This window comes from Larimichthys crocea, chromosome XXII, assembly GCF_000972845.2.
Source record: "Larimichthys crocea isolate SSNF chromosome XXII, L_crocea_2.0, whole genome shotgun sequence".
NCBI classification, from domain to species: domain Eukaryota; kingdom Metazoa; phylum Chordata; class Actinopteri; family Sciaenidae; genus Larimichthys; species Larimichthys crocea.
Window position 1 is genome coordinate 12,587,964 of NC_040032.1, and position 23,929 is coordinate 12,611,892.

Sequence of the window (23,929 nt, forward strand, 5' to 3'; positions counted from 1 at the left end):
TCGTTACAGCCTCACAGAGCTGCTGACATGGCTGTAGTACCAACATGTGTGCGACTAAACAAGCACAAAACAAATTATACACCTCTGATAAAAAAAACATGCTTCATAATTCCTGTAAAACCAGCTTGTCACACAAGCTGTTGTTGTTTATCGTCTGACTCCCACATGCAGTCCCATGACAACCCACCTCAAGAACACAAGGTCAGAAAGCAGCGTTCACACTGTGACGCAAAGTCAGACGACTCGGCTATGACTGTCTCGTAACCAGGGAAGAATTGTTGGTACCGTGACACCAAGGACCTACAAGGCAATGCTGTGGAAACAACAGACACATATGTCAGCTGTTCTCATTGATAAATAGACCTGAATGAGCCGTGTAGTGTAATAATACATGCATACAATAACCATACGGTGCTATACTTTCAGCTTAAAATACAAGCCGCCACTCTGAAAGGTCTTTCCTCAACACCTCCGGTCTCACAGTGCTAATCCTCAGACAATATGACATTAAATTAAATCACATCTGATCACTTGGTTGCTTCTAATGTAATGTCTCGTAATATAAAACTAAAGTCATTAAATAGTATCAGACTGCTGTAGGTGGTTATTTAGAGGAGATTATTTCTTCTGGTGCTGCTGGCTGCTATTTGATTTTTCTCTCCAATCTGAACCATGCTGATAAGTTTAGCCTCCTAATACATCAAATACTGTATCGAGTGTTGTAGGCAAGGCCACCTGAACCAAGGCTAAGTCAAGACCAAGACCAAATAAACTTAATAACACCAAGCTAATATTTGCTGAATCTCTATCTTTTTTAAAGATTTTTTTTGGCCTTTTTATGCCTTTATTGATAATATAGCTGAAGATAGACTGGAAGCAGGGGTTGACATGCAGTAAATTAGCCGTTGCGGGATTCGAACCGGGGCCAGCTGCAGCGAGGACTATAGCCTCCACACACGGGGCGGCCGCTTAACCCACTACGCCAGCGGTCCCCAACCTTTTCTGCGCCACGGACCGGTCTCATTTAAGACAATATTTTCACGGACCGGCCTTCAAGGTGTGGGGGGTAAATACGACAAAATAAAATGATGCGACCGGCATAAAAACAAATATAAAGTGCATAAGAATACAACTCACCATTACGCTGAATTAGTGGGAGCCCTGAGCTTGTTTCTCCGCAACAAACCGGCCCCATCTAGGAGACAATGACACCCGAAGTGTGTTCCTTATGTCCAGTCTATCCATAATTTAGTTTTGGTCGCTGAAGAAGCTTTCCAAAGACGTTTGTTTTTTACTCATTTTTGCTAGCTTTGAGGGCTTAACTGGGGTAACGTATCACGTGACTGAGACGAGCGTCTTGACCTGTCTTAACGTGTGTCAAGAGGCACAGACGGATGTAATTGGGAAAGAATCCGGCCATTTTTTTAAATGAAACATCAATATATTATAATATATATTTCTGTGCGGCCCGGTACTAAATGACCCATGGACCGGTACCAGTCCGCGGCCCGGTGGTTGGGGACCACTGCACTACGCTACCGACCGCCCCGAATCTCTATCTTTTGGGTATGGCGTGGTCCCAGCCACCTCTGCGCGTGTGTTACAGGATGTACAGACTGTTCTGTGTTTTCGTAATGTATACATTGCCTGTCCCTGCCACATGTATTATATTAATAGGACCACATGGACTGTTTTCCATAGCTGCCTGTTATTGATTTCACGTCTTTCCATTTTACTTGGCCTTACAAATTGTTCTAACGAGGCTCTGGTACTGCGGCCCGACCTTGTCTACTATTTGTCTATCCAACGCGTAGTGATGATTTTGCCTCATATAGTGCTTTTTTACTTAGTCAGGGAACAGGGAATTTTCATTGAGTAGCTCTCGCTGAATTGTGCTGCATTGGTGGGTGGGTCGGAGAGTTTATGTGTTTGTGACTGCACTGGCGCCCACAAGGGACAACTGATAGGTGTCATCTGACTGACCTCAACCAGAGAGCTTAGCCACAGCATCAAGGCATCCTATTGCAGGAGAAGTGGAACAATATAAACAGTGCTTACCAAAAATGCCAAATGCTTTTCCACTGTGAGTTTTTGTGGCTTTTTTTGCTTTAGAAGATAAGATGATAACATAACATCTTTAGTCTTCAAGCGTTGGTTGAATGAAACAAGCAAACTGATCATCATCATCTCGGTGTAAAATGTATTTTCATGCATTTTAAGAGTCAGTTAATTGAGAAGTCAATTGAAATACCGTCGATGTTTCTGTATCTGTAGCATATGGTAGTTTGCTGCAGACGAATGAATGAGCTGCCGAGGGGAACGAGTTCACTGCAGAGAAAAATAGAAATTGTAAATGAGAGAGAGAGAGTGATGCAGTGGGATACACTCAGCGGCGTCGATATGCACCTGTTATCGAGCCGCTGTGGTTGTCCTCTGTGGTGCAGCTGTCCATCGGTCTTTAAATGTGAGTAGGCTTGATACAGAACATGCTGCGGGCCAGCCTGGCCTGCGTGAATGCCATACTGCTGACCTTCTTCTAGAAGTGCTGCGAGAGGACTACAGAATATCACACCACCAGACTGTGGTGCAGACCTCCTCCCACCACCTACACCTAACATTGCTCTGCTCTACAGTGATACTGCATCACTTCACTTCACATATTTCCTCCGGATGGGGATTACAAAATTGGTGTCATGCTACAAAAAAAAGCAACATACAAACCAAAGACAATGCAGACCGTCGCTGATTTAAGAAAACACAAACTGTATTCATAAAATGTAAGACTGAAAACTGGAAATGTAGAATGAATCAGCATAAATGTGATCGGGGAAAAAAGAAACAGATGAATCTTTATTGGTGTTGTGGAAACTGAAACTAAATATAAGCTGTTAGTTGGTAGGCTTAGCTTCGCATAAAGACTGAAAGCAGTTAGGGCTGGGTATCGTTTAAAAATCAGCTTTCATAATCAGATTTCAGCTTGATTCGATATTAATCATGTGAAAAGAAAGCAATCGGTTGCGTAAATGTCACCGGCATCTCGTCATGATAACCAGCCAACTCCACGCAGCTCGAACCCACTTTACCGCCATACAAACTATTGGTGGACCAATCACACGGCGCATTGAATCAAAGAACGCTTGTGGTGATTGGCTGCGAGTAAAACCATAGAAACAACTTTTTTCTTGATCTCGGTACAAAAAGAACCGAATGCAGGTATCGTCTGACAGGCGCAGTTTCGATACGACTTGGTACCAGGTTGTTTCGGTCGATACCTGAAAAGTATCGAGTACCGATACCCAGCCCTAGAAGCAGTGGGAAACAGCTAGCGTTAAAAACCAAGCGGCAACCTACGTGGCTGGGAAATGAAGCCAACACAGAAAGTGCCAAAAGCTGCAGTTCCTCAAACGTCCACTTGAGGCTGGCTCCAGAAGTGAGTCAGTCTCCATAAGTCCCCATGTTAAAAACTTCACAGCATAAATAAACATGTTTACAGCCTGGTACAAAAAACAGTTTTGGTCTCTGTAGCTAATTTCCCCGTTCATGACAACTGTACTGAGGGTGAATGTATATACAACTCACCTGTTCAGATGATATTAAGGCTGTTACATGTGGCTATTTTGAGCAACCAGGCATCATTACTGTCAGTGGTTAAAGTGTTAAAATGAGAAGTTGTCTTCTGGACTATTTCTTGGTCAGGCGCAGTGACTTCAGTGCCAGGCAACCAACAGAGAGTTCAGGGGAATTTCTTTTCTTGGACAGCCTGCTTTCAGTTTTTATGCTAAGCTAACCGTCTGCTGACTGTAACTTCATATTGAGTAGATATTTCAGTAAATAAGCATAATTCCCAAAACGTTAAACCTAGTATCCTACTTATAGATTCTTAACAATGACGTTTTTTTCCGCACAGAACCGAGTACAAGGCTTACAGAGATGTGAAGCCGGCAAAGATGATCCGGGCCAAGTCCCAGTACCTGCCACCAACTGAGAGGACCAGCCTAGAGACCAGCTACAGTGCCACCTATAAGGGGCAAGCCCCGCTGCAGTCTGCGGACAACAAAGCCCTGGAGAGGAGGAGGATACGCAGTCTGTACAGCGAGCCTTACATGGAACCCATCAAACAGGTGAGGACGCACATTTCATGACGTCGTAGCACGGTTTCAAATAAATGTACGGAGGGGAAAGAAGGAGTTTCTGTATTTCTGTGAAATTCTTGCCATGCTCATCTCATTTGCACAACTCAGGCTCAGGAAATCTCATTTCCACTGTCCGGCATCCTTAGGTTGACAGGTATAGTGCCACTCGCTCTAAACCCAAAAGGTCTGGAGCCACGGCGGCAGGCCAGGGCAAGCCAGTGAGGAAAGCCAAAGATAAGCAGAGCGCCGCACTGAGGGGCTCCAAGAAGATGACCTCGGAGAACCAGCCCGAGAACCGGACGGCGGTGGGGGACAAGGAGAAAAGTAAAGAGATGAACAACAAACTGGCTGAGGCAAAAGAGTAAAAATCATTTAGCACTACTTCTCTTTTTGTTTCTTTTTTTTTTTTTTTTTTTTTTGGTGGGGGGGCGGAACAAACACAGAGGCTGCAAAATTAATTCTCATCTTTTATTCTCATCTTTCTTTCCCTCTGTGTCCTCCTCCTCCTCCTCTCTCTATGTTCTCCTCCTCTTTGTTCTCCACTCCGTTCTTCTCCTCCTGTCCTCTTTCACTACCTCTTGGCTACGTTTGTACAATAACAATAATAAAATAAGATGTCGGGGAGGGCGGGGGGGGGTTTAGACATGACATGTCATCGCTCCTCCCACCTCACGCTATGTTCGATCTCTATAGTAACGAGTGGGCGGGAGCATCTGCCTACGCCGCCATTTGATGCCGCTACCCACCACCACCGCCACCACCACCACCCCCATCCCACCCCACTATGCTCACCTCCATCTCCGAGGTTGCCATGGCTACTGGCTGCCTGACTAGCCAATGGATGGCTCTTGCTGCATGGGCGCACTGACAAGCAAATCTGAAGAGTTGGCTTTGATCAACCGAGCAGATTGCTTTGTCGAGTTTATCAAGGATTTTTTTTTTTCTCCCCCCCTTTTTTTTTTTGAGATCAAATTTGCCGTTTGGATTTCGTTTCTACGCTTGCTAAATTAAAATGAAAAATCTTTGATAAATGTCCCGCTTGGTCGGTCATGAGTGTCTGATCCATGACTTGTTTTTGTACCTGCTCTGTCATCTTTTTGCTACTGTTCTCTGTTCATGGTTTGAGCTCACAGGGCTTAAAGTCTGTGTGTTGGCTTATATCATATAACACTTTGTTAAATGTGATTTTGTTATTTAATGTCTCATTTTTAAACTGTTTGTAACTGTTACCTTAAAGAGAAACGCCCTGTTCTCCCATTCAGCATTCATGTGGCGATACTTTTTAATTCACTCTATTTTGTAACACTCAATTTGTTGCCATCTAACCATCTGGGTCACACTTAAACTGATTATGCATTAAACACCAGTCATTTGCATAGCAGATGAGTACTCCGGGCTCAATTAGATGCCGTGCACTCGTAACGGCATTTAAAACATTTCTCAGAATCAGAGAGGTGGATGAGTTCAGCGGAGCCGGAAAAAATGTTTGTGTCGTCTGCCGAGCAGCATGAAGCGCTGTCAATATCAACAGCCGTACATCAGAGTAATCACCCCCGACGTAGTCTTTATTAACGAGACTGCGAAATCTTCACGACAGTTATGCAGTCGCAGTAGCATGCACTCAAACACACGTTTAGGTTTTTTTGTTTTTTATTTAATGCACTCTAATGCTAAGGGTGACCATAACAAATGTGATTAAACTGCCACTGGACGATGGCAGACGGCTCGTATTTCAGCTTAACGGCACTTTCCGCATCACCTTTAAAGAGGGAGCTGCACGGATTTATTCCAGAATAAAGCGTGAACAGTTCACTGCCGCGAGTGACATTTGTTTACAGGGATTAAAGACGTCTCTTTCTAGATAATAACTCACCTGTTAATGCCATATTTTTATTTTAATACACCACAATAAGGAGCACAGCGATGTTATAATAAGTGTAAATGCTTCTGTTGTTCATCACTCTCTGTTTCTGAAAGGTATGGTGTTGGTTTGAGGTTTTATATGTTTAAACTGTTTTGATTGAACGCTGATTTGCTTTGTCCGGCAAGTTCATCATGGTGGTGCCGCGGTTCAGAAGTTATCTATGGCAAAGCATACCAAAACAAGCTGTAAAAGACTCAGTGAGATGTGTTGAAGAAAAAAAAGGGAACATGAAGTAAGTTGTATTGTATCTGTTTATCTGTTCAAATTAATTATATCCTCCCTTGTGTATATATAGCTTATATCTGCTACACGTAAGCTGGGTCTGCACTCGATCCAAAGCATCCAGCTGCTTCAGCTCCAGCTGAGTCTTAGTATATATACAGTATATATATATTTAGAGAGAGAGAGAGACTTCTTTTTTAAGTCTTTGGATTAGAAGAGCACTGTACGGTTTTGTCACCCATCTTTGTTGCTCCACCCCCCTCTACATACACCTCACTGCTCTCATTAGCCACTCAGCTCTTCACTGTACTGTTTATTTTATGTGGTGTCTGAGACGGCGACCATCACCACCACCACCACCGCCGCCGCCGCCACCACCATCACCGGCCCCATCAGGGATGAGGGCCCGACTCATTAGCATTTTGCAGCCTTTGGTAGAGGGGCGGGCGAGGGGGGGGGCCCTTTGTCATGTAACACACAAGGGAGGGCGGGTGGGCTTGTAGGGGGGGCAGTAAATGTAAACGGTGCTTAGCACACCACACACCCTGTGCTATCGTTGTGATTATTAGGCAAATAAGGATAGAAAGTTTGGTAAAAAGAGAGTTATGTCTTGGGCAAAAAAACAAAAAACAAAACAAAAAAAATGACTGTGACGTGCTTGTGTTTCTATCTGCTTGCTCACGTTTAATGATGACAAATAAATGCATCTATCTGCTTGCTCACGTTTAATGATGACAAATAAATGCAAAAAAAAGCAGAAAAAGCAGTGTCTTCTTGCTTTTTTTTTTCTTTCTTTCTTGCTTTTTTATGGAGAGGAATGGTGAAAGATTAGCGGTTGCAGGTATCTGTCAGCATTTCTCCCTGTCCAAGTCTTTTGTCTTTGTGAGACAGACATCCCCGATAAAATAAATCCACATGGAAGAGAATTTTTTCCTTTTTTGCTCTCACAACAACTTCTTTCTGTGCTTATTTGAGACTGCGCCGCATTCTGGCATGAGCTCTGACATCCTTCTTCTGCAGGCCCTTTGCATGTTGCCCTCTCCCCCGTGAGAACTGAAGAATATATTATTCTTGCATCGTGTCTCTCTCTAATATATTCCAAGAACTCCTCCGACTTATAGAGCATATTTTGCATGTCAAAGGATGTCCAGAAACTTATACCAGAATAAGATGTCATGTGCTTCTTGGTAGGCTTCTAGTAAATGTATCAAAGATGCAACAACGACGACAAAAACACCCACAAATGTGTGATATTACATTTGCTGAGATCACATTGTTTGTTTTTCTTCTTCTCATACTTAGTCTGGTGTCATGGGTTATTTGAGGAAGTCACATTTTAGATGATGCTGTGTCCAATTTGTCGTGTGCTAATGAGTGACATTCTGATTCATTTGAAGGGTTGTGCTAAAACAGTACCACTACATACAACTCTGCCAGCCAATCCGAGATATTGGCTGGGTGCAGACTCTAAAGCAACACCTGTGGGGCTGTGCACTACCCAATCCCAGGTAATCAATCGCCAGAGCGACGAAAAAAGAAAATAGACCACGAGCCACAAATGCCACTCATTCCCATTCATACATACTTGTGATTTACTTTTGTTTTACAGTGGCACAGTTTTGTTTTTATACCGGTGAACCACCCACATTATCTCTGGTCTACTCCTCAGGTCATAGCCCCTCTGTATTTCTCTTCCATATGGACACTAAGTGTAAGGGGGGGGGTGGTAGGTTGACTGCCTGCTGTCACATCCTATATGTAAAGGTTCCTTAAGGTACCTTCTCTTAAGGAGGCCTCAGGTTTAGTCCAGTCATCTCCAACCATCGTTAAAATCTCTTGTCAGCTGCTGTAGTAATGCACCCACTCCTCATGGTTAAGCATGAATTATCCACCGAAAGGAGAGAGAGTGGAGATCACTCATGTAATCACGAACTGAAGCATTCTGCATCTTAGCTCGTTTGTCACCGGGTAAAAGTTTCATTGAGTCTGTAACGCATGCCTGCCACTGTTTTCTGTTGGACCTGCAATCTGATGTTATGTTTAATAATCTGGTCTAGAGATTCACTGCACTATGCCTAGAATATCTGAGTGTTAGCTTGGATATAAGATGAGGGGTAAGTATGAATGGAATGAGGGAAGCGGCTCTGCTTTGGAAAGAGAGACTGTTCAAAGGAAATTGTAAGTGCATGTTAATGATCTTTACTCTAACTTTATACTGCTGATTTAAATGCTGTGTATTGCATCTTGTAGCTATTCTTTCACAGAACACCCCGAGACCCTCATTGCACTATCGGCATCCTGTAGTCCTAATGTCACCGTGACTAATTGAACGGGTCAGTATCGATCCAAACCAATCGCCTGTATCGATCTAAACGCAATTACACATGTATTCCCACAACACAATCTGTTTTAAAGTCTTGTTGAGCTTTATATGTTGCATAAATTGTAAGTCACTTGATTCCCATGAGGCGTTTTTATGTAATGTTCGTGATAAACAGGCAAAGAAGCCCCCGCAGTGATGCTGTAAGCCTGATATTCTCCCTTGAAATGAGCGGTCACAGGGTGCTCAGCTCGACTCAACCCCAAAGACTTGTTGTTGTCGTCGCCTGAGAGAAATGCCTCATCGTGTGTCTCTTTCTGTCTCCTTCTTCTTCTTCTCTGTTATCTTAACCATCTGCTGCCTCCTAGAGATGCTGAGGACGAGCCTCTCCGACCCAGTCATCATCATTCCCAGGGTGCTACTGGAGGAGAGCCACTACTGGAGAGACCAGAACCTCGGAGGAGCGGCGGAGTCGTACGATTTGCCCTAGACGGGAACCAGACTGATTAGTTCTGCAGAGGCTGCAGATGTACCTTATACACACAGACTGCTGCTCTGTACTGTAAATATCTAGTATTTGCAACTAAGTTGGATTAGGAAAAGAGGCGAATCCCACAATCCCCGCTATTCAGAGGAAGCCCACATATTTGAAACATGCATGTTTGAAGCAGCGTCTGGCTCTTAAGGTCACAGCTGTTTGACCCATGGCATTATTGCAAAGGTGCTACATCATTTATTTTCTGGTTTCATGCAATTTATTTTCAAATTCTATGTCGAAATTATTAGAAATACCAAACCATAAAGTGCTTATACAACAATTACAACCAACTGTACTGTACATTGATCGGTTTTAGTGTAAATAAATAAGCATAACTTGCCATACTGTATTGTAGTTTTTGTTGTATGGTCAGTCACTTTCATATAGGGTTTTTTATGATGTGCCCCAGTATGTAGCTCTTAAATTTGGATGAGTTTTAAAGGGCTTGGCATCATTTTCACTACTAGTGCCACCGGGATACGTGTTTTTCTACAAAAACCTTTTTTTATTTAACGAAAAAAACTTTTTTTATTATTTAAAGTCCCCCTCCATTCAAAAAAAAGTTCCTTTACTGTGATGTTTGAGCATGGCTGATGTATTTATCATCTTACATTCATTAACTGAAGGTCAAACATTCAGTTGTGCTCGACTTGAATCTGAGTTTAACACCAGGATGTAGGAGCAGGAGCAAGTATGGAAGCCAATCACGGTCCAGTTTGTGTCTTACACACAGTGGGAGTGGACATTTCTTTAAACCATTAATTGTACACATCTCTTTACGAGTATTGGGGAGTATTATTGTATATTATATGAGATAAAAGTTATACAAAAACCAATTGTGGATCCAGAAAACAAAGTGATTGGGCGAAGTTTGAGCTAAGAAGTTACAAAGAAATGAGACCTTGGTAGCTCTGACCTAATCTCTGCTTCAGGCTACATTTGCTGCTTGTGCATAACACTGAAACACTGACCAGGTTGCATTGTACGTCATGCAGACACCAGGTTTTGACAAAGCATGTGTAGAACTAAAAAGACTTTAACACTGCACAGATTTTCATCCAGTTTCTGTTTTAAACAGTCCGAGCACTCTTTTAAAACCCATCTGGATGGGACCTTTAAATGTTGTCCACACTCAAGCAGCCGCTGACCTGAAATTAACGGTCAAAAAGCTCGCAGTTTCTGTTACATTTCCTGCCAGTACCAAAGAACATACTGAGATTCGATACCCAGCCCTCTCGAGTTTAATCCAACAAACAGCAAGCAGGGAAATATAGAGCTGGCTCATTGTCTCTGCTTGGTCACCCATATGACAGATTCAGTCCTAGTTCCTGTCCAGCAGGAGCTAGACCAAAAGTAGGACAGAACCTGTTACTGCACACACGCTGTCAGATGTCCAAGTCAGCAACAAAAAGGAAAGAGCGATGGGTTACCTACTTACCTGAAGCACAAGCAACATTTGGCAACCTTTCTGCTCCATAAGGCAGGTCCTCATACTTCATGTTGTATGACTTACAGTCCGGTGTATACAGGGAAAGAGAAGAAACAAGACTAGGCAGCTGGTTTGAGGTTTTGGCGAGCAGGCTCCTGTTTCCTTGTCACAGTTCATATTCCTCCTCATTAGACTGGCTTCCCTTCATTATGCTGTTAGCTCCTTAGCAAACTGTAAATGACAACACACAGTATATAATTATTCTCACATAATATCCCACAGCACAGTCGCGTTCGCAGCTTCGCATACAGTGTCTCATCACAAGTTGCAGTGGCGCAGAAGCAACACTCAGTCTGTCAGTTTTAATGTCGGCCGTCTTGATGGAATATTCACAAATTATTTAAAATCCAAAGATGTGTGTGCAAAAAAATCTATATTGCTATTTTCTGTCGCTGTTATTTTTGCTGTGACACATTTAATTCAGATGCAATGACACCGCCTATCACTTCTGAAAGATATAGACTTAAGATCTTACCTGCAAACAGCAAATACATCAGCGGTGAAGGAAGCTTTCATATTCTTTATAAGAAGATATACTACACTGTAAAAATACTTTATTGCAAATAAATGTATCAAAAATGTGACATTAATCAAAGTAAAAGAAGTTTATACAGATAAATAAACCCAGTGTCAGTGGCTGCTGATTACTGTCGTTGGTTTATACCTCTGTATCTTCCTGTAATTTCATAGCAAGGAAATGTTAGTGACTGCAGATTCATCTAAAGGTTCCCAGAAATGGACGCCCACGCAGTGTTTCACTTAATTAATCTTACAGACATCATTACAGTCATTAAGATTTTCGGTGTTCCTGTTTATAAACCCAACAGAGCAAGCTAAACACAAACGACTGCCTATAATTTACCAATAATTTGCGCTGAAAAAAAAAAGGGAAATTCGTATAAAAATGATTAAGAAATAAGGGGACCTGTAGGAAAAAACAACTTAATTCCAACTACTTTAAATGTTGTTGGATGCTTGAATCTTGGTAAGGTAACTAGTATATTTGTATATTTCTCTCTGAATAGTAGTGGAGTAGAAGTGTGAAGTGGCGTGAAATGTAAATACTCAAGTAAAGTACTTATGTTAAGCACATTAAGAAAATTGATTGACAAGCAGAAGCCACATAGCTGAAGACTGAGACAGTCCCAAGAAAGTGCAAGTGCACCGCTCCCATGTGAGGACTGCAGTCCATTACACTGTCCAGCTGAGGACCTGAGCTGCTCTATAAAGACACAATAAGGATGTTTAATTAGTAATGACCTGTGTGAGTCAAAGCCTTTGGGGATCTCTGTATATCCTACACACACACACACGGAGCATGTGATGAATGACTGTGTCTCAGAGTCCACTGCCCTGACCTGGATGATCGGAGCAAGACGGATGCATGGAAGAGGAGGCTGGTGGAAAGAGGAAGGACTGTGGAGATCATGTTGCAGCCATTATGAGGGATGTGGCTCTGCTGCTTTCCGGTATATAGACGTAGACAGTGGAAACACTAATGCACCACGTCCTCCCCTCCTCTAATCCCCCAATGCCTGACTTATGAATTCAGAAATCACTCCCTGGACACTTGTTCGTTCCGTGTATTTAACAATGAGGATTGGTACTAGTCATGGCCACTGTGCGTGTATGTGTGTGTGTGTGTGTGTGCATGCGTCAAGGTTATAAATTATCAAACACCTGCACAGTGCGTATTTCCAATCCAATACACTCCAAGGTCGTCAAAAAATAGATTTACAGTCTCGTTACAAGACATCATTTGCACCACAAAAACGGAATATATCAACATTAAAGGCACATTTCATCCAATTTCATGCTTTTAAACTGAAATCCCCTGCTCTCTCTCCCTCTCTCTCTCTCTCTCTCTGTTACTCTCGCTCCATCCATCATTCCCTCCATCCCTTGCACTGGACTGTTGCCATGGCGACGGGTTGCCAGGATCTCGAGGCTGAATGGGTTAATTAGGAGGCGGGGCATTTGCAGCCCTTCCAGATGGTTGTAAGCCCTCCTTCACCGCAGGTCTCCAGGGACCCTCCTCTCAAAGAGAAAGCCTCTCCTGTTTAGTATTCAGCCCCCTCACTGTCGATCCAGGAGCAGCATTTATGACCCCGTAGTCAACAATGTGGGATTATGGGGAAGTGTGGGGAAAAACATTCACCTCTTCAGCTTTGCTCGACTGAGAAAGACTCACTCAAGATCTCTCCTAAGCTTTGATCTGTCTAATTTATTCCCATAAGAGCAACTTTTTCTTGCATCATCTCTGTAAACAGTGTAAACATGTTACCTCTATGCTGGAAGCCATCTTGCCTTGTTTTTCTGTCTCCATAGACTGAAGAAACATGTAAGCAGCACCCCCAAGTGTTTGCATTCACACAGGACTTATTTATTGTCACACCACTTACAGCACAAAGAGTTTGTACAGGTGAGAACAGAGTGGATATTTCAGATAAGTAACAAACAGTACAAATACAAATTGTAGAAAAATAGCAGCTAAAAGAAAATAAAGTGTTTACTGTGCTTAACCATTATTGCAAAGTGTGTATTTTAAGCATATTTCACTGCATGATCAACAAAGCAATAGAAGCTTTAGTGCAAACTCATCACATTACGAATGTTTGATGTAAACAATGTTGTGAAATATCCTCCATACTCACTGGGTACCAAATATTATGATCTCCAGAGTTATCATGACTCAGCTAAAGACAAACTATAGCATAAAACTTTCAAGACAATAACATTCAACTTTTTAAACGTGTCGTAACTGATTATTATTTAATGTTACATATTCATGAAATATTTTTACCCTCTATATCTGACACCCCAGTGTGCAACTACTCATTTTAACATCTTAAATATATGTCGAGGTGGCAGGTGAAAAATAAATATAATCTGTAGCTCTACTTTATTCTTTAATGTGCAAAGATTTGCAATGTTTGGTGAGAACTAAAATGGTGAATGGCGCAACAGTGCCACTCAGTGGAAGCTGCACAGTAACAGCCTAAATAATGTTGATCTTCTCCAATTCTCGTGGGTGCTTGCTGCACCTCTAAGTGTTAAAAACAAGGTAGGTGAAGTTCTCCTGCTTAGGTTTGACGCTGAAGTTGTAGTGTCCAATGCGGTTCCTCTGGTAGTAGAAAAGACACACGAATCCGATGATGAAGAAGAGCGTCAGGCCGATTCCAAGACAGGAAAGTCCGATCAAGTAAAGGGTGTTATCTTCCTCCTCCGGGGGGACTGAAAATGAAAAGTCACTGCTTTAAGCAACTAAATGGTGACGAGATTACAACAAACTCTTTTGTTAAACACACTTTTTTTTTTAAAAAAGCTGCAATTTTCATTTCCACTCATGAGAAAAGAATAAATAATTCACTTCATAACTGAAGATACCTCAAATATATTTGACCAAGTTCAAGGCTTTTTCCATTAAGCTACTTAGAAAAGTGCCACTCCATCAGACTGATGATAGAGGCAGCAGCACTGCTGCCATAATTCAACATTTAGATGGCCTTTTTCAAATTTTGAAATGAAGAGACACTCATTTTTTTAATGGATAGTGAAGACTTTGATAGCTGTTCTACTTTTAAAGCTGGTCCGGTTCATCAGCTGCAGAGTGAAAAGCTGAAGTGTCATTGTTACCTCAGCTGGAATTAAATCCCATCACACAGGGGCGTGCAGCTGAAGAACATTTCTTTTCTGACAGATCCACACATATTGTTAATCTGTCTCACCTTCACCACCTGACTTCAGAATAGGCCCGAAAGAACCGAAAGCCGTTCCAATTGTCTTTGAAGTCCGAGCTGTTCTTTGTAGACAGTCCTACAACAAAACATATTCAAACGTGACAAAGGAGAAAGATTGCAATCTCTTTATCTCTTTTCTTTAATAGGATGTACTCACAGGCACACAGGTTTCTGAGCCGATCTGCGCACAGATCTGGACCTGGCAGTGCAGATAGAGCACGTCCAGGTTGATGAAGGAGAATAGCTTCACAGACACTTGAGATGTGCTGGAGTTCCCGTTCATCAACACGTTGGTGTATGTGTTGAGAGAACAGCTGTGGAGACAGAGGCAAAGAAGTGACAAACTGAAACAGCAAAGCAGTCTTTGCTTGCATCTGATATGGTTGTAAACTCTGTCTAAATGAAGTATTAACTCACAATCTCAAGCAATACTCAATGTCCATTTCATTGCTACAAACAGAGACAGCCGTCTGACTAAACTGCTGTGATTTCTTTGATACTGCAGAGTTGTACTTTAGTTTAAGTGACAATGTTGCCACATTTTCTCCCTATGCTGTAAGATTTGAGGGGCTCTGTTACAGAATGTGAGTGAATCTAAAATGTTTTCATTATTACCTGAAAATAATAACCGTTACCCGGACAAACTCTGGCTGTAGATAGGACAATTTGTGGTTTCACAAATAAGCTTCCTCTTCACTCAAAAATGTTGCGATCCACAACTACACCACTAGATGCTACTAAATCCAACAAACCTTTGGGGACAAGCTGGTTCAAATTTATATAACTGATTTGTACAATAGTGCATAAGGAAAATATAAATGAAAATTACTGGAAAAAGGTGCTTCCAGTTACAAAATACACCCCTAAATCATGTTAATGAATATGTTATATCCTGTTTGTTTAACGAAGCGTAAAAATGACACCATGTTACAGAGTTGACTGGCAGGTAGATGCTAACCCGTTCTCCAGGAAGACGTGGCTGTTGGACTCTGCAGGGTTTTGGGTGCGAGTGGCCCAGCATTTGTTGATAACTACTTTAATCTGTTCTGAGGAAGTGTTGAGGCTGACTTCCACCACCACAGCCTCGTCAGGGGACAAGCTGTAGTTTTGGGGTATAGGGATCGTCCCGTTCATCAGCCGCACTATCACCTGGAACGACCCGGTGCCTATGATCATGTTATTTATTATGTCATACCTGGAAATGAGGGAGAAAAAAATAGAGAGAGAGAGACATACATTCAACAGGAGCACAGTGCAAAATTGTTGTATATCTTGTTTGTTTGCTGACCCTAACTCTAAATCCAACCTGGCTGGGAGCAGCTGCAAGCCAACCAGCAAGATCTCAAGAAGTTACTGGTGAGCTACTGATAGTGAGCTTTAAAGGTCCAGCCTTTATGCTAAGCTAAGCTAACCATCTACTGGCTCCAGATGTGTATTTGCTATACAGATTCAACAGGTTAACATCAATCTTCTCATCTAACTCATCTAACTCTAGGTCAAACGTTTCAGCTGATTTGGCATTCTGAGTAACTAACCCTAACCCTAATGAATGAATCGTACCCCATGGAGTTGAAGTCAGTAGAGAGAATCAAGTCCTTCATGTGATGACACATGACGGGAACCGTCAGACGTATTTTGGGTTTCTCCTCTGTTCCACTCGGTGAGGTGTACGATTCCATGGAGTTGAACAGCGTTACAGATGCGGTGTAGTAGGTGTCATTCTAAAATACCAGATTTCACATGAGTTAACGCGCTTTATTTTTAGAGATCGTGGTAGAAAAAATGCAACGCTTTTTCAGAACTCACTTTCACGATTTGAGTGCCGCACTCATTCCAGGCAACGGTCAGCTGGGCATGGGTGGCATTACCTCCGTTGACGCCACATTCCGGCAAGCCCAGATACAGGGAACTCTCCCTGATTTTGTTGCTCTGAAGAAATTCCTTGGTAAGAGTCACAGTGATTGCAGCAATCCTGCACTCGAGTGAGATGGCCCCCGGAGGCATAGAGGTAGTGGTGACAGCTCTCTGGACAGTTGCAGTTGTAGTACTGGTGTTAGTTGGGCTGGTAACAACGGGTGTAGGGGTAGAAGTCATGGATGTCGTTGAAATAGTGGTGGTTGTAGGAGTACTGGTTGTTGTTGGGACAGTGGTGGTGGTTGTTGGTTCAGTAGAAGTGGTTGTTGGGGTGGTGGTGGTGGTTGTTGGGACAGTAGAAGTGGTTGTTGGGGTAGTGGTGGTGATTGTTGGGACAGTAGAAGTGGTTGTTGGGGTGGTTGTTGGGGCAGTAGTAGTGGTTGTTGGGATAGTGGTGGTGGTTGTTGTGGCAGTAGTAGTGGTTGTTAGGGTAGTGGTGGTTGTAGGGGTAGTTGTAGATGTAGGGACAGTGGTGGGTGTTGTTGTGACAGCAGTGGTTATAGGAGCTGTGGTGGTGGTTGGGGAAATAGTAGGAGTGGTTGTTGTGGAAGTGGTTGTTGTAGGGGCAATAGTGGTGGTTGTTGTAGGGGCAGTAGTGGTGGATGCTGGGACAGGAATGGTGGTAGCTTGTACAGTGGTTAAAGCCATTGGTTTCGTGACTGAAGTAGCTGAAATTGTTGTCGTTGATGGGACTGTAGTGGAAACCATTTCAGTAGAAGCGGTTCCGGGGATTGAAGTTGGATCACTGGTTGTGGATGGGGTAGCATTTGCTGAAGAAGACAAACCATTGTGGTTACTAAATGGAGAAATATAGTGTTATTATTAGTGTCATCCTCCCCCTACCACGCTGTGATGCTGTACCTTGACAGGCTCGTCCAGGCCTTCCTGGGTCGCTGTCTATAAATCCATCGTTGCAAGCACAAGTGTAGGATGTGTAGGTGTTTGTACATGTAGCCGAATGGGAACAGTCATTTTCCCCCGAGGAACATTCATCAGAATCTGCAAAAAGCAAGATAGATAAATGAAAATCAAACAATTCTACAATTCTTGCAGCAAATCTTGATAGCATCAGTTAGCTATACCCGCCATGCCTGGTATCTACATCCTTCAAATTCCACCCCACAGATGAATATTGGTTTCTTATCTCAGACTCTGTGAAGCTCCTTTCATTCACTTTGCTGAAAGTAACATTTTAAGACTATTCTTTCAAGCACTTCTTATGACTTTAATCCCTACCAGCCATAGTTTCATAAAACACATTGTTAGAAATAGAAATAGAAATAGACGTACCATTTACGCTTGTGTTGGTCACAGTGTATTTGGTGCTGTTCTTCAGGGAGCCCAGCAGAGCTGTAGACACATTACTGATGTCTTGGCTTTTACTGGGTGCAACTAAGATGATGAAGTTGACCACCACACTCCCCGGGGAGAAGCCTGTGATTTCAATTCTCACCTGGCCTGAATCAACCAAGGCCTTCATCTCTGGAGACAGAGATTGGTAGATCTGCCCCCCACAGATTATCAGAATATTAACTGATGAACTAATAAAACATATTAATTCATTGAAATGGATATGTTTACAGTATGTGAAACACATGTACCTCCTCTACAAAGCTCGCAGAGAGGTTTTTGTAGAGCTGGCTGCTGGTGTTCTGCAGATCAGCAGTGAAGTTGATGTTGGCAAGTCGTGCTGTGGCATCAAGAGTCTGAGCATCTACAAGGAGAAAAGCCTAATTTTGTACAATAATAACATATTTTCCAAAATAAAATGGTAGCTCCTTACTGGCCCATTTCCTGTTGCTTAAAAATTTAATCTTTTACACATTTTTATCACTTCCCAGGGGAAGTATTCAGTGTTGGGTGTTATAATATTTAAAAAAATCTGGGTAAGTCAGTGTAAAAACTCTGAAAAGTCAGTTAAAATAAATATTTCTAGCATTTTGTCAAGTTCAAATGAATCCAAAAATTTCAAAACTGATATTTACATAGAACAAAATATTTTTATATTTTTTATACTAACTGTTATTGTGTGTAAAAGTAACAATTTACTGTAAGTTATGAACTCCCATCAAACTGTATCTTCATCTACAGTAGTGTCTACTCTACGTGGCAAAAAAAGACATCCAGAAGCCAAAGATACTGGAATAATCAGCTTCCTTTTTGTGCACTTCTTACCAGTCCTGACTGATATCTGAAGGCCAGTTCCTTGGCGCCCACAGGCACAAGGTGTGACAGTGACATTGTGGAGCACCCCAGGCTGCAGGCCCGTCACTTCCAGCATGGTCTGATTGGTTTCCGAAGACGTGACCACTGACGTCACATTGCTTACAACAACCAGGTAAGTCTGGGTCATCTGAATATCGGTACGCCAGTAGACGCAGAAGGAGGTCCCGGTGACATTAGCTGACCTTAAGGTGATGATGTTTGGAGGAGCTGGAAGGTGGTGGGGGTGGAGGGAAAGGGACAGTGAATTGGGTTATCATTTGTTCATAGTATCTGAATTGTTTTCTATCAAAAGATTGTTAATAGTGCCATTTCAACGAGTGGTTTAACTCCCAGCAAGAAAGCAAAAAAACATATTCCCCAAGATGTTTAAGATATCTTCATCAGAGGATGAATTTCATCAAAAGATCCAGTTGCCCCAGATCAAACTCTTCTCAGAGAAAGATGACGACTGAGAGCCTTCACAGACTTAATCAAAAGATGTTAATGAATGACTTACGCTAAATTTAACTAAATGTCTTGAGAGCTCATCAGCACCTTTGAAATGAAATGCTTTTGATAAATATCAAACTATGCACTACTTTAGCTTGTAAAGGGATTTTAGGCAGATAAAAGATAAAAAATATTTCTCACAGCATGTGGTCGTTGGCAGAGTTGACTCTACAGTTGAGCTCATGCTGGTATAAAGTGCAGAACTAGTCCACTGGGGAACATGTGATGAATTATAAGTGACATGGCTTGTATTGCTCAGAGCTGTAGTCATGCTGGTCCCAGTGGAGTTGAATAAATCCATGGTGCTGCTGCCCTGAAGGTTCTGTGTGGTGCTGGAAGTCAGAGTGTAGGTTGTGTTCATGGGGGGTAGGTAGGTAAGAGGGGGTTCGGTGGTGGTCGACACAGCTGGGAAGAAAGAAGTTGAAATCAAAGCCTCTGATACAAAATATTAATGTTCAAAGTTGGATACTGCTACCTGTATGTGCAGCAAAGATGAAAATATAACTCTACTATGAGCTTAAAAACTCAGCTGAGAACACAGCTTGCTTCTCTACACTGACAAGTGAGGTTTTAGCAATTCTGCATCTAAAAATATGAGAAACCAAAGGTCACACAGCCCCCATGCGAGGTCTGTTGACAGAATGTTGTTCAATCTAACCACAGTTTCCTGGTTCAAGCAACTTCAAGTTGCTTGAGGAAGTACTTTGGCACCTGTTGTGCCCCCCCTATTGAGCGCCAACATTTTACAGGTCTGTTTGTGCCAAAGTCAAGGTTTGCATGGCTATATAAATTTCTATGATGAATAAAATCCAGAAAGTCTTGCTTGATCGTTCAGAAAATCAGACCTATTCACATTGCTGTGTCTGATTGCCTACATGCTTGAACAATAGATGTATATTATTATCTCACCTGTAGATGGAGTGCCTTGTTTTGTCTATAGTTCTTTGCACCATTTAAAGAAAGACCTCTTGTATTTTTTGTATTTTATTGTACTTTCACCTGCCTGACAAACGAGCACCTGTCCAATCAGCCAAAAAAGGACCAAGCAGCACTTCCTACTTCCATTATAAAGCACAGATAAGATGAAATAGATCTCACTCTGGGGAAATTCACTTGTCGCAACATTTCCTGTAATTTTTACACAACTGTCTGTGTCTGATGATTGTTTCCTGGCTGTGTTTTGAGTCTGGTTTCATAAATTTTAACCGTTAAGCAACATAGAGGGAATTTGAGGGCATTCCCCTGTGATGTGTCGCTGATAAGAATGTGAAAGTAAACCCAATTAAACATCATTTACTCACAAAGAGACTAACAGAAATATTTTTTCAAACCTTTTCTATATAGCCTAACATAATACCAATATTTATTAAAAGGTATCAGGTCTTTATCATGGAAACAATGGGTGATTCTGGGATTAGTGCATTACAAATGTGTATATGTGTGTGTAGGGTGTATACTGTTATTATGGAAAACATGATAAATTATCTATTCATCCATTTTCTGTAACCACTTCTATGATAAATCATATGATTTATTATAATTTAACTACTGACTCGATTGTTCTATCCATACTTTACCACATGGTAAAACAAAACCTAAATAACAAAATATATATATTTGCATGCACATGCAGACAGACACACACACACACACACACACTAAGGAATACACAGTCTAACCTGTACAATGAGCTCCAGGGTGTCTGGGGTCAACATCAACGTATCCTTGTCGGCAGGCACAACAATAGGAGCCCACTGTGTTATTGCAATCTGCAAAAAGGGAGCACTGACGGAGAGCCGGCTGTGCACACTCATCCACATCTGTAATTAGAAACACAGACATATGAAGAGGTTGCAGGGGAATTATAATTACATGTGCGTGCAGCTTTGTAAACACTGGAAGATGTAATGTGAAAATTGAAAATAACATTATCTGAAGTCACAAATTTAAAGTTTTGGGAGAATATTGTAAAGGTTTAAGGTAAGGATACTGTTGCTTCACATTTAAAGTGCACGTTAGAGTGCAGAGAAGGACATTTTGACTGCACCTTGAGTGTGCCTGCATTCGTGAGCTTGTTACCGTGTCTTTGGTGCACGTAACTGTAAATGTAACAAGTATGACTGATACATGATTAATATCTGTGTGTGTCGTGGGGGGGTTAGGAGGGGGGATATGCACTCGCTCTGGTGTTATTTTCCGCTATTGCAGGAAACATCCCACAGATGACTGTCACTCAAATAGAAGTGGTGGGAGAAGGAAACTGTGGTGCGGCTGAGTCATTTTTTCCTGAACACTGTGTTCTCTGCAACATGAATCATTCTCAAAACTCTACAAGAATGTCATTTCTCTGAAGGAGAGAAAAAGAAAAAAAGAAAAAGAAGTAGCTTCATTGTGAGATGAATGCGGCTTCACAGAACATCAGCGTCTACCTCACCTTCCACGGTTACAGATGACACCTCCTGTATGTGTTTGAGGAGGAGATGCAGCTTTGATGTGACATTTTGCAGTGAGACAGTAAAGTTGCAGTCAATCAGCAGTGAGGTGGCGGTTCTGTAGGGGTGCACAGGCCACGAGCTGAGATAATAAACCGAAACATCAGAATCTAGAGCTCCGATCACCTAGATAGAGATACACAAAAAATAATTGGTGTGAAATTTATGGAAAAAAGCCCAACATATCAGAACAAATATTGGTAGCTGGCAAGTGGTCTTGGCAGCAGAGTCTTATTATATAAAAAGCAGAGGGCTTAATAGCTGTAGTAGGAGCAGTATTGGTGTTAGCAGTAGTATTACCATTGCTTGTAGCAGTCTTGTGTGGTTCAGATGTCCTTTGTCCGCGGACATCATCTGCTCGTAATCTGCCTTCACCGTCACTGTGGCATTAAAACGGTACCCTCCATTCTCAGAGTAATATGATGATCCTGAAAATGAAGTTCAAGGGTTAGTTCAGCCAAATCACAAAGAAAACTCTCACCTACTGCTAGTGGAAACTAAGGGGCTGTATGGAAATCGTTGTGGTGGGGAGGTCATCTGAAAAAGATATAGTGATGTATCATAAAAAGTTGAGATGCATAAAGGATCCACCATTTTTCCGTACAGTCCCCAACAAATGGCATTGTTTTGACCTTAAAAGTATGGAAAATGACATTTCGAAGAATCCGTTAAGAAACTTTCCGGTTCATAAACCACAAAGTTTACTCTCGACAGTTTTCACTGGGACTATTTCTACAGCAGAAAATTGTTACAGTGAAATCGGTGCACAGTGGATTATCCCAAATAACGTTTCTAAAGAGACTTCAGTTGTTAAAGAGAGGCGACATTTCAGAAAGAAAGAAACACATCCCTCATGAATGCAATACACTCATGCATTTTGCAGCCAAAGCCTTACTTGTTCTATTATGAACAGGAGCTTGTGCTTTTCTTTGTATGAGCTAATATTAGCGAACTTTAGATAGATTTTGTTGTGGTTCTGAGTCAGATCACTAATTTTGATGACTCTTCTCTACTTGTACTACAGTTACATCATGTTTTATCATGAGTTATTACCCTATAATTGTCACTTGTAGCCATAGTTACACAGAAACAGTTATATATGCTCACTTCAAATGTAATGTTTCAGTACTTTGAACATGACACACCTTCTTTTCACCTTCTTCTGTTATACTAGATTTTACCATACACCACTGAGAAAGTGAAATTAACGGTTCTTTTTTATGAGCTCTCGGGTGAAGCCACGTGTTCTTATAAAAACACGTGACCGTACTAGTCGCATGCTTAAAAACAAACCGATGTATACTAACTTGCAGGATCACAGCAGAGAGAGCGATTGGAACTCTGGCAGCATTTTTGCCAGCCTGGGCAGTCCATGTCCCACTCACAGTCCTTAGATCCAGGATATAATCCATCTTCAGTTGGACAGGATCCTGGCTTGGCAGTGTACTCCCCACTCCTGTTTACAGCTTTGTTCAAAGGAAATAACACGTTACAGGCCATATATTAGCAGCAAGATATTTGTAGCTGTGCGGTTTCTATGCTTCCATCTGGTGTCTTGCACACAGTACCACACACTGAAAGGTCATGCTGATGACTTGTCTGTCTGCAGCACGTGATGCCGTATCATCAGATTTTATAAAAACACTTGTGCAAGACGCCAACAACAAGCAGAACTATTTGTGCTCTTCTATAATTTCCTAAGCCAGTGAAGGAGAAATGATGTGCGGCACACTCACGCAGGGCACAGTAATGACCGACTTGGACGTAGCCATTGCAGCATCTGGTCACCTCCTCCATCACTGTCTTGTACTCAGTCTGATATTCAATCCTGTACAGTGTGACTGTACATGTCGTCCAGAGAAGCCAGCCGCAAGGCTTTGTCACGGTGTAGGGGACCTTATGCACCCCCTGGAAACTCAGAGTCCTTGTCTCATTGCGAATACATAGATGGTAGCCAGATGGAGAGAGGCTGTTCCCTGGAATAAAATACATGTTTACTGTTGGTTAAGTTTCCTTGGTAGTTAGTCTGTTGCTAGCGTCATCATCAGATGCCAGGCATAAACAATGCTCCTTCATTTTGACATAAAGCATTACATAATGCACATCAACCATCTGCTAAAGATGTTGAAAACAAATTAAAGCAGGCAAAGAAAGAAGAGCAAATCCTCATAAACGCCATATTCTGTTGTGGCAATACATCGATTTCATATTAAAGCGTCATCTGCGTACAGGCCTACCTTCATGCACAGTGTTTTCTCCTCTACAGAGAGCCAGCAGGGCTGCAGCCACCCAGATGGAGAGCATCCAACTCATTTTTCACAGATCAAAATCTCAACCACACATTTAACGACCACATTGTACGTGCATGTTTCTCTTTGAGATGATGATAACTGACTGTTCAGGGTGTGCTCAAAGAATAAAATCCTCTGTGGCTCTCTGTCT

At 42.1% G+C, this 23,929-nt stretch overlaps 2 protein-coding genes across 2 annotated transcripts in view; one reads left to right on the forward strand and one right to left on the reverse strand.

The window, feature by feature from the left end:
• map6a (microtubule-associated protein 6a) overlaps positions 1 to 9,453 on the forward strand; it is a 20,432-nt gene extending 10,979 nt beyond the window's left edge. Inside the window, exons 4-7 of the mRNA XM_027273587.1 lie at positions 3,908 to 4,121; positions 4,280 to 4,494; positions 7,677 to 7,787; positions 8,968 to 9,453. Coding sequence (XP_027129388.1) covers positions 3,908 to 4,121; positions 4,280 to 4,494; positions 7,677 to 7,787; positions 8,968 to 9,109 — 682 coding nt within the window. The 3' untranslated portion in view covers positions 9,110 to 9,453. The remainder of the gene's footprint in view (positions 1 to 3,907; positions 4,122 to 4,279; positions 4,495 to 7,676; positions 7,788 to 8,967) is intronic.
• Positions 9,454 to 12,994: 3,541 nt separating this feature from the next.
• Positions 12,995 to 23,920, reverse strand: umodl1 (uromodulin-like 1). Its single transcript, XM_019255025.2, has 17 exons — positions 23,725 to 23,920; positions 23,224 to 23,463; positions 22,795 to 22,953; positions 21,788 to 21,915; positions 21,430 to 21,613; positions 20,675 to 20,815; positions 19,137 to 19,400; positions 18,456 to 18,713; positions 17,882 to 17,994; positions 17,571 to 17,784; positions 17,142 to 17,279; positions 16,173 to 17,050; positions 15,927 to 16,087; positions 15,325 to 15,561; positions 14,524 to 14,680; positions 14,355 to 14,442; positions 12,995 to 13,860 (listed from the first exon to the last, which is right to left on the reverse strand). Exons 1-17 carry the CDS (start codon positions 23,798 to 23,800, stop codon positions 13,673 to 13,675), a joined length of 3,624 nt encoding a protein of 1,207 aa, XP_019110570.2. The 5' UTR covers positions 23,801 to 23,920; the 3' UTR covers positions 12,995 to 13,672.
• Between the last annotated feature and the right edge of the window lie 9 nt (positions 23,921 to 23,929).

What these genes read in the sequence shown, in the direction of transcription:
- umodl1 (XM_019255025.2), bottom strand. Translation starts at nt 23,800, where the DNA reads ATGAGTTGGATGCTCTCCATCTGGGTGGCTGCAGCCCTGCTGGCTCTC. An exon ending in AGAAAACACTGTGCATGAAG is followed by an intron (nt 23,464 to 23,724) that starts GTAGGCCTGTAC and finishes ATTTTATTCCAG; the next exon opens with GGAACAGCCTCTCTCCATCT. An exon ending in TCTGAAGTCAGGTGGTGAAG is followed by an intron (nt 13,861 to 14,354) that starts GTGAGACAGATT and finishes TTTCATTTTCAG; the next exon opens with TCCCCCCGGAGGAGGAAGAT.